Source organism: Tinamus guttatus, unplaced genomic scaffold, assembly GCF_059628265.1.
Source record: "Tinamus guttatus ecotype Peru unplaced genomic scaffold, ASM5962826v1 Tinamus_guttatus_pri_ptg000406l, whole genome shotgun sequence".
In the NCBI taxonomy this organism is placed as follows: Eukaryota; Metazoa; Chordata; class Aves; order Tinamiformes; family Tinamidae; genus Tinamus; species Tinamus guttatus.
The window spans coordinates 933,756-942,979 of record NW_028288940.1 but is presented as its reverse complement, the minus strand read 5'-3'; the positions used below and the strand labels follow the sequence as shown (position 1 = coordinate 942,979).

The following is a 9,224-nucleotide window of genomic DNA, read 5'->3' as shown; positions in this document are numbered from 1 at the left end:
AAAGAAAAGGAAAGGAAAGGAAAGGAAGGAAAGGAAAGAAAGGAAAGGAAAGAAAGGAAAGGAAGGGAAAAAGTAGAGTTCTTTGTCCAGATTATGTTAAAAATATTTCGGACATCTATATTTTATTCCACCACTTGGCAATTTCCCAGCTAATCTACGAGGGGTGGGGGGGTGGTCACATCAACTTTTTGACTATTTAGGTCTTGGGTTTAATGATTTTCCCGGTGCTTCTGGCAGATGATGGTGATGTTAGTAATTTTCCGTACAGTTTCGTTCTTTTCTCACTTCTGTGACTAAGCTCCTGCTATAGGTCTTGTATGGGGAGAAATAAACCCAGAATCTCCCAGACCCTCACTAAACTGATTTTCAAGCTAAGTAGCTTAGTATAGCAGCTCTGGTCCCAGCGTACTTGCACAAGGGCGGGGGTGGGATGGGGGGAGTGGAATTAAAAAGGGCTTTGAGAGGTGCCTACTAAAGTATAAACTGTCAGGGAAAAAAAAAAAAAAAAAACAGTGTCCGATGCAGGAGCTGGGGAGCTGAGCGGCGTAGTAAGGGGGATCGCAATTGTTGATCAGAGTTATTGTGCATAATTAATAGCGTTCTTACTCCTCCTGAAGGGTTTCTCTTTTTTTTTCCTCCATTCTTTCCGTTTTTTTTTTTTTTTTTTTTTGTCCTTCTCCCCGCCCCCCCCCCCCCCAAAAAAATAGCGTTTCAGGTAAAAGCTCACTTTTTGTTTGTTTGCTTCATTCCCATGCAGGGTGATGAACAGCAAAGTTCTCCCCGAAAACATGCTGAACTAATGGAAAAGCTTTTTCTCTTTTCTTTTCTTTTCTTTTCGAACTGAGTAGGATGGGGGCGTGTGGGGGAGGGGATGACTCACATTTCTTAAGCCTCTAAGTGGAAACCTGTTCTGGATACTCTGGATATTCCGCCCAGATCTATAGCGTTAAGAATATTTCGGCAGTGTCAGTGCCTTATCCCACCTTCATTTTACCTGCAGTCCTTGCAATGTGACAGTTCCAATCGCGAAACATCGCAGCGGTTTCCAACACCTGCTCGTCTTTGTCGCAGCACTTTTGTTTGAGGGTCACCCTCTTGGTTCGAGGATGAGATTATGAGGTGGGGGAAAGATTTCTCCCCGCCTATTAGAAGGCGAAAGCTCTCTCGTTTCCAGCTGATGGGGGGGAAAGGAAGTTTAAGCAACTCTCTCAGACTGAGATGTTTCTCGGAGCGCGGTGAGGGAAAGGTAGTCTAGGGTTAGCGACACCCTACGGAGCCGTTTGTGAGGGGGGGAGGGCTCTCTCGCCTCCTCAGGGGCGGTCAGTGCCGGCTGCAAACGCGGAGGCTCCGGGGAGGACGCGGGGAGCGCGGAGCTCGGGAGCCGGCGCTGTCCGGGCTTCGGAGAGCGGAGCGAGGCGCGCGAGCTCCCCGCCCCCACACTCCGCCTTCCCTCTCCGCCCCAGGCAAGCACTTGCATCCCGAAAAGCAGCGGGCCCGGCCCTGTAGGGCCCTCTGTGCGCCGTCCCCTTGGGAAGGACCCCGTCCGCGCAGAGCCGGAGCCGCCGGGCGGGCGGCGCGCGGGGCAGAGCGGTAGAGGCTCCGCGGGACCCGCGACGAGGAGTCCCCGGGGACATCCAGCGCTCTGGGGGCCCAGCGGCCCGGGCGGAGAGCGGCAGCCGTCGCTGCTCGCCACCCTCTCGCTCCCGCCTTCCCCGCAGGGCCCAGCCGGTGCTGGGTAAGGAAAGTTTGCGGTTCCGCGCAGGCAGTGCGAGTCTCTGCCGGTCCCGGCCCGGGACGGGCGAGCGTAGACACCTCGAGGGAGCTCGCAACGTTACGGGCAGGTCACACTGACAGTCGGTTTCCTTCGAGGCACCCGAATCCCTCGGAAAAGAGTCTTTTGTCTCTCGCTGTCCCGTCTCTAAGTGAAAGAGGGGGGAGGAGGAAGGAAGGAGGAGGAGAAGCAGAAAGAGGGAGAAGGAGAAAAAACATCCCTACCTCTAATCATTGTTAGTCACAATCACGTCAACAACCCGCTTTGGACCTTTCACCCTCCCCACCCTCACCGTCCTGCGTTTCTCCGTCCATACGGGCGGCTTGGAAGTTTTGACTACCTACAATCCCGACAGGCTCCCCTTGCTTTGGGGACGAGGGCTGTGAGGCTTCGCTGCCCGTCAGCATACATGTCTTCACCGGTGATTTGCGGAATTATTTATTGCTAATATTCTGCGGACTGTCGCAATGCCCCCGATAATTGTCCCCTAGTGTCAATCGGTCGGCAAGGCTGGGGTGGGGGCGGGAAAGGGGAGGATCACTGCGGGTCTTTTTCTATTTTTTTTTAATTTAAAAAAAAAAGGTTTCTGGAAAGAACTGTTACGAGCCCTTCGCCTCTCAGCAAAGTTGCATGCGTGTATGTGGCGTTTGTGGGTTGCTATAGATAGACCAAATTTAATTATTTATTTGTGTGCCTTTTCAGTCGCCTAGCTGCAAAGCCCACTTTTCCTCCCACGACCATTCTTATTTGTTCCTGAGTCCAACGACGGCAAGGGGGACTCAGTGTTAGAGGTGGAAAAAAAAAAAAGCAACACAGTTGTTTTTTGTTAAAAGGGGACACACTAGGGCTGCGAAACAGCAAAACCCCAATGTTGGACAGCTGTAAAATCGTGTAGACAGGATGTCATACAGCAGTGGGGGCTTTTCTGAAAGGAGCCCATTGCTGAGTACTAAATACACACACAGCCCAGCCCAGCAGCTGCGCGCACACATGCACACACACGCGCGCGCGCGCGCACACGTCGCGGAGAGCGGCGCAGGCTGCGCTGCGCACCACGTGCTGCGCCGAGCGGGGCGGGTGGGCGCGCGGGGCGGCGCTTGCAGCTCAAGTGGATGCCAATCAAAACATCAACTTCAAATTGTATCTGAAAGATCAGCCTAGGACCTAAGGGCAGACACATCAGTTGGAGCTCAATTGTTGATCAGATCACATCTAAGGGATTTAGGAGCACAGAAGAGCTGAGATTTGAGGAAGGACACCCCACTGAATCCTTCCACAGTACTCCTCCTCCGTATCTAGGTTGCAATATTTCTCTGACAGAAAGAAATCAGAACCAAAACAAAAAAAAAAAAAAAAGAAAGAAAAGAAAATTATCGGCTTGATTTTTGCTCTCTCGCACTGCCTGCCTCCGGTAAAGGAGGGGCAGGGGTGAAGGGAAAAAAAAAAAAAAAAAGGAGAGACAGAGAAAGAAAGAGAGAGATTCAAAGAAGCCAGGATTTGTTCTGCTCCCCTCCCCTGCTGTTCAGGCTCCCTCCCCCCCCCCCTTGTTTTTTTTTCGTAATTCCCCCCCCCCCCCTTTTTTTTTTTTTTATATATTTCTGCCGCTTCTGCTGCTGCCGCTACTACCGCCGCCGCCGCCGCCGTGCCCGCGTCCTGGAGATGTCCTTCCCCCAGCTGGGCTACCCGCAGTACCTCAGCGCCAGCCAGGCGGTGTACGGGAGCGACCGGCCCGGGGTGCTGGCCGCCGCCGCCGCTGCCGCCGCCGCTGCCGCCGCCGCCTCGGGCCGACCCGCGGGCGCGGAGCTGGGCAGCGGCTCAGCCGCTGTCACCTCAGTGCTGGGCATGTACGCGAGTCCCTACAGCGCCCCCAACTACAGCGCCTTCCTGCCCTACACCGCCGATCTCAGCCTCTTCTCGCAGATGGTGAGTAAGTCCCGGCGGCGTCGGGCTCGCTCTCCTCCTCCGCACCGCCTGCCCAGGGCCGCGCGGGAGGCAGTGGCCGAAGGAGGCGCGGGGACAGGGGCTGCGCGCGGGGACAGGGGCTGCGGGCTCTCAGGGAGCTTCGCGGAGCCCACTCGGCGCGGCGTGCTGGGCTCGGCGCCCCGCGTTTCCCGTGCGGCTGCCCGGAGCGCCGGAGCTGGCGGCGGCCGGCGGGAGCGCGACGGGAACGTGGAGCGTTTGTGCGTTAGTGCGTGTGAGAGACAGGGACGGAGGGCTGGGGGCACAGCGCACTCCCGCTCTAGAAACAACAGGAGCCGACCCAGTTGCTCCAGCCGCACAAAACTCTGCCGAGTTTCGCTTCTTGGCAGCGGAAGAGGCGCCTGCCCGTGCTGTTGACTTTCCCTAGCAACTCCGGTTTTGTTGTTGTTATTGCTGTTGTGGTTGGCGGGTTATATTTTTGGTGCTGTTGTTCAAACTGGCTTCTCAACGCGCTCCTCTTTCCGTCTGCTCTTTCTCTTTTCCATGGAGCTACGAGCAGGTTCCGCGAGAAAGGTCAAAGGACAGTGTAGGTAGCTGAAACATCCTTCTATTTTAAGATATTTTCTTTGAGCCTTCAAAATGGTCCGTTCAGTTCCCTGAACTTTTCATACTCCGGTAATGGCGAGTACCATAGGTTGAATTTGTATCAAGCGAAGGAGCATACCCACATCCCATTATAGGCATCGAAACAGAAGCGCATATTAGCACCAACTCTAAAAGACATTACCGCTCTCCTGATTGCCGTGCTCGATACATTTTATTTTCTCTAGAGTAACTATTGAATAAAAATCGAAACAAGTCGGGAGCTTAATTAACTTTTTTTTGTCACTTATGTCGCTCAAACGTTTTCGTTGCTAATAACTGCAAATTTCTCAACGGCCGTACTCCGCTTGATTTCTAAATTCCTTTCTTTTCTCTCCTCCTCCCACAGCAGCATAAAATGTGAATATTTTTAACTAGGCAAACGTAAGGCATAACTTCAGAGAGTTTTAATTTATATGTGTGTATGTACATACACATATGTATATACATACACACAATACCCGTGTAAGTAGGTAAATAGGTATGTTTTTGAACAAGCTCAACATCTGAAATCAAGCAATTTGTGTGTGTGTCGCAAATATTTTTCCCCAAAGCATTTGCGACAACCGCATATTCCACTTAAAAAGAAAACAACTCCCCACCCTCCCACCCGCTCCCCCCCCCCCCCCAAAAAAAGAAGCTTGATTTTGGTCTTGCAGTAAAAGTTGACACAGAAGCAATGAGTGATTTACAAGTGGCTTCTTCAAAAGAATTCCCAACAGAGATTACAGAGAAATATCATTTCAGCAACAATAACAGAAGACAACGGAATACAGGGAGTGCAGAAAGCCTAATCTGCAACACGTTATATATATATAAAAATACATCAGGCTTTTTAACGATGGCGTTCTTCTCTTTTTTTTATGAGCCCTGAAAATAAAGTACACGTTCCTTTAAAACTATTTGAGAAAGTTAGATTAGTTTCTTTGCGGACATTTTAAAAGAAGCTCATTTTTAAGCTGATGTAAATTTCGCAATATTAATGCTATATATTTCTTGACTAAAAAAAAAGCAACATTGTAGTAGAAACGAGAAAACAAAAAAGAAAATCGCTTTAAATGTTGCATATTCAGGAACATTCAGGAACAGTTCCATTTCCTACTAGCAAAGGTATCTTTTTTTTTTCTACAGTCGTAGTTATTTACCATGATAACGGTATTCTGAAATAAATTCTAAAATTCTTATAGCTTGAAGTGAAGCGCTAAAATATTAAGTTAATATCTGAGCAATTTGCGGTAATAACGAAGCCTAATTAGGTTGTTAGAAAGATAAAATGTTATTTAACAAAACACCTGATGGGATAATTTGACTTGCTGTGTTTTACTACTGATGATAAAAAGAATATTGATTGCAAATAAATCACCGTCTCTAAACGCTTGTAAATAATTTGTGTTTGCACTGCTCAGATCAAAGTAAAACTTATGAGATAAAGTATCGGCATATACATATTCTGTAGTGCGTGGACCACTTTTCATTTCGGAGTTCAAAGGCTCTCCTAATAGAAGTCAGTATTTTATATAATTATCCTACAATATTTGGGGGGCATGCCACATATTTTACAGTATTTTTGTCCGTATTGAACCATTCGAAACTGCGTTCTTATCTCTCCTTTCACGTCAGCTCCTTTTAAAGACAAATCCGTGGCCAAATAAAAATGCTCTGGTTGTATTGGTAATATTCTCTTGGTTAATTTGCAGATAATTACAGTGGCGTGCGCAGGCATTAGTTTGTACCTGGTTTAATAACTGTGTTTTCCTGCCCGATTATTTCGGCGACGCATTAAATTGCTTCGTCGAGACAAATGTGAATTACTGCATTTCCATCGTTCGATTTGGCTTGGTTTGCAGAGAAAATGCGCGCGGTGTTTAGCAGCCCCCAGCTTAGTCCATCTCTTTTCCTTTCTCTGCAAGGAGGGGAGATCTTTTGGGAATACCTCTGTCTGATCTAAACGTAAAGAGCCTGGAGCGGGGAGGGCCGAATCTGACTGTGAAGACCCTTTGCACTGTTCACAGGCATATTCCGGCTGCCGGAGTAGGCTATTCAAACCTGTTAAGAGACGCTAACGAGATAATTGAGGTTTTTCTTTTTTTTTCTTCCCTTCTTCCCTCTCCGCTTGTCTGAATGTGTTGCAGGGCTCCCAGTACGAGCTCAAAGATAATCCGGGCGTCCACCCTGCCACCTTTGCTGCCCACACTGCCCCTGGCTATTATCCCTACGGACAGTTCCAGTATGGGGACCCTGGGCGGCCCAAAAACGCCACCCGAGAGAGCACCAGCACCCTCAAGGCCTGGCTCAATGAGCACCGCAAGAATCCCTACCCCACTAAGGGCGAGAAGATCATGTTGGCCATTATCACCAAGATGACCCTCACCCAGGTCTCCACCTGGTTTGCGAACGCCCGCCGGCGCCTCAAGAAGGAGAACAAAGTGACCTGGGGCTCCAGGAGCAAAGATCAAGAAGATGCCAACCTTTTTGGGAGTGACAATGAGGGGGACCCGGAGAAGAATGAAGACGATGAGGAAATTGACTTGGAGAGCATAGACATAGATAAAATCGATGAGAATGATGGGGAGCAGAGCAATGAGGAAGAGGAGGAGAAGCCCGAACTCCTTAGACAAAGCATTGAAGAGGAACACTTGGACAAAGATAAAGATGTGACACTGTCAGGTCCTGAAGCGCTGAAACCCAAAGATACAATGGCCATGGTAAAGGAGTCCTCTGACACACGAATCTTAAGCCCCAGTGGACAGAACAATCTACAGATGCCATCTCTCACCAAACCCAAGATTTGGTCTTTGGCAGAGACTGCAACAACTCCTGATGGTGCCCTGAAATCATCTCCTCCTCCACCGCCTACTCCCCAGGTTAACCACACTTCCCCACAGATCCAGCATCCTGCTTTTCTTCCTAGCCATGGACTCTACACATGCCAGATTGGCAAATTTCACAACTGGACAAATGGGGCTTTCCTCACCCAGAGTTCCCTGCTAAATGTGAGGTCCTTATTGGGAGTAAACCATCACCATGCTGTTCATCACAACCACCACCTCCAGGCCCAGCAGCAGCCTTCTGTTTTAACAGCAACCCTGGGAGCCCTAGGCAGTGAAAAACCTTCAGAGAGGACGAGTCCCAAACACATAGGTAATGCACCATGCATAGATGACTCCCTGTCTCACAAAGTAACCGCACACTTACAAGTGCACAGGCACACACACACATGTACACACAAACTTCTCCCTGAGGAGCAAGGTCGGATTCAGCCTCGGTGTAAATGTTTGCTTTTAATGGAATTACAGATCATTTACTCTACTGTTGAATTTCTCTCCTAGAGTGCTGATTGCTCGCATAAGGTCCATTTCATGTGGAATATTGCATTCTCAACCTATATGCCCCTCACACAACCTAAGAATGCAGGAATAGTGCTGTGTAACATATCAGTGAGTTTTGTTTTCTTTCCTTCCTGACTTTCATCTTTAAATCATTTCAAAGACAGTTCCAACTCTGGAAAGAAAAGCGTGCATTTTCTTTAAGTATTAAGGACACAGACATAGCATAGAATAGTGCTATATATACATATGCAAGTACATGCACATCTGAACAAGAGGAGAGTGAGGTATTTTTTCTGCACATTGCATAGGTTTTTAAAAATTTATTTATTATTTTTATTGTTAATCTAAAATGCTTTTCCTGTTTTGTTTTGTCTTATTCCAGAAAGGGAAAATATGCCAAGAACTGAATCCCCACCTCAGCCACTCAAATCGCCTTTCCAGCCTGTTCGTGACAAGTGAGTTTGTTTGTTTGTCTTCACTGCAGGAATGTTACTTATGTGACACAGAGAGTTTGAATAATAAAAACTAATTATATCACCTAATCATTACCATAATCATACATACAAACAACACGAGCAACATAAAAGATGCTATACTCTTTCAATAATTAGGCTAAATTGCAATTATACATAGCCAGCCTGCAGCTTTTCTGAGACATAGCAAGCCTCAAAATATTTTGTTAATCACACTAGCAAAAATGATTTCTGTGCATTGAACTAATATTAGGATATTATAGCAATAGACAGGAGATAATTAAAAAAAAATTCTTTTTTTTTTTACTGAAAGACTGTTATGTCTTCTTTTTTTCTTCCCCTTCCCCCCTGCAGTTCTTTGGCTCAGCAAGAGGGAACACCGCGAATTTTAACGGCTCTCCCTTCTGCTTGATTAAATGGTTTGGTGAAAAAATAATACAGAGACTGATACTAAGAACAGAAAGAAAAGGTAAAAAAAAAAAGAGAAAAGAAATGATATAAACGACTCTCATCAATCTCTTTTTGCAATAAGGTGGTGCAAATCCATAAAAGCGATTACACAAATCTGTAGATGGATCCCCTTCTTCATTGTACCATTTCAGATCGTGTTATTCTAACATTTCTTGGATTATTTGTTTGGTAAATGTTTCCCATGTATTTGTGGTTTTTTTTTCTTCTTCTTTTTTTTTTTCTGTATATAGAGTAATTTCAAATTGTAAATAGCGCGTCAGCAAAACTTGTCTAAATCATATATTTTTGTCTAATAAACTAAATGAAACTATGAACTCTCCTCAGATATGTATTCTGTTGTTGCAAATCTTAAACACAAATCTATTCAAACGTTGTTGCTTTCTAAGGCTTTTCTTAAAAAAAAAAGTCTTTTTTTCTTTTTTTTTTTTCTTCCCGCCTTTGGGTAACTGAACTTTTAAATACTGAATCCGGGTTTCTTATGACCTGTTTTCTCAAAATCAAATTGCCAACTTTCCTTTTCATACACATAGATTTAACAACCGAGCAACTGAGGGAAGCTGACTGACAATTTGTTTTGTTATTATTCTGATAAATCAGACTTTTTTTTTTTTTTGAATA

At 46.7% G+C, this 9,224-nt stretch overlaps 1 protein-coding gene across 1 annotated transcript; it reads left to right on the top strand.

Moving 5' to 3' along the window:
- Window positions 1-3,353: 3,353 nt before the first annotated feature.
- Window positions 3,354-8,590, top strand: IRX1 (iroquois homeobox 1). The gene is made up of 4 exons (XM_088531311.1): window positions 3,354-3,694; window positions 6,466-7,474; window positions 8,045-8,117; window positions 8,490-8,590. Exons 1-4 carry the CDS (start codon window positions 3,431-3,433, stop codon window positions 8,545-8,547), a joined length of 1,404 nt encoding a protein of 467 aa, XP_088387437.1. The 5' UTR covers window positions 3,354-3,430; the 3' UTR covers window positions 8,548-8,590.
- Window positions 8,591-9,224: the final 634 nt, after the last annotated feature.

Excerpts from the sequence above, each read along its gene's own strand:
- IRX1 (XM_088531311.1), top strand. The coding sequence starts at position 3,431 with ATGTCCTTCCCCCAGCTGGGCTACCCGCAGTACCTCAGCGCCAGCCAG. Across the intron at positions 3,695-6,465 it reads TCAGCCTCTTCTCGCAGATG|GGCTCCCAGTACGAGCTCAA; the intron begins GTGAGTAAGTCC and ends AATGTGTTGCAG. Across the intron at positions 7,475-8,044 it reads GACGAGTCCCAAACACATAG|AAAGGGAAAATATGCCAAGA; the intron begins GTAATGCACCAT and ends GTCTTATTCCAG.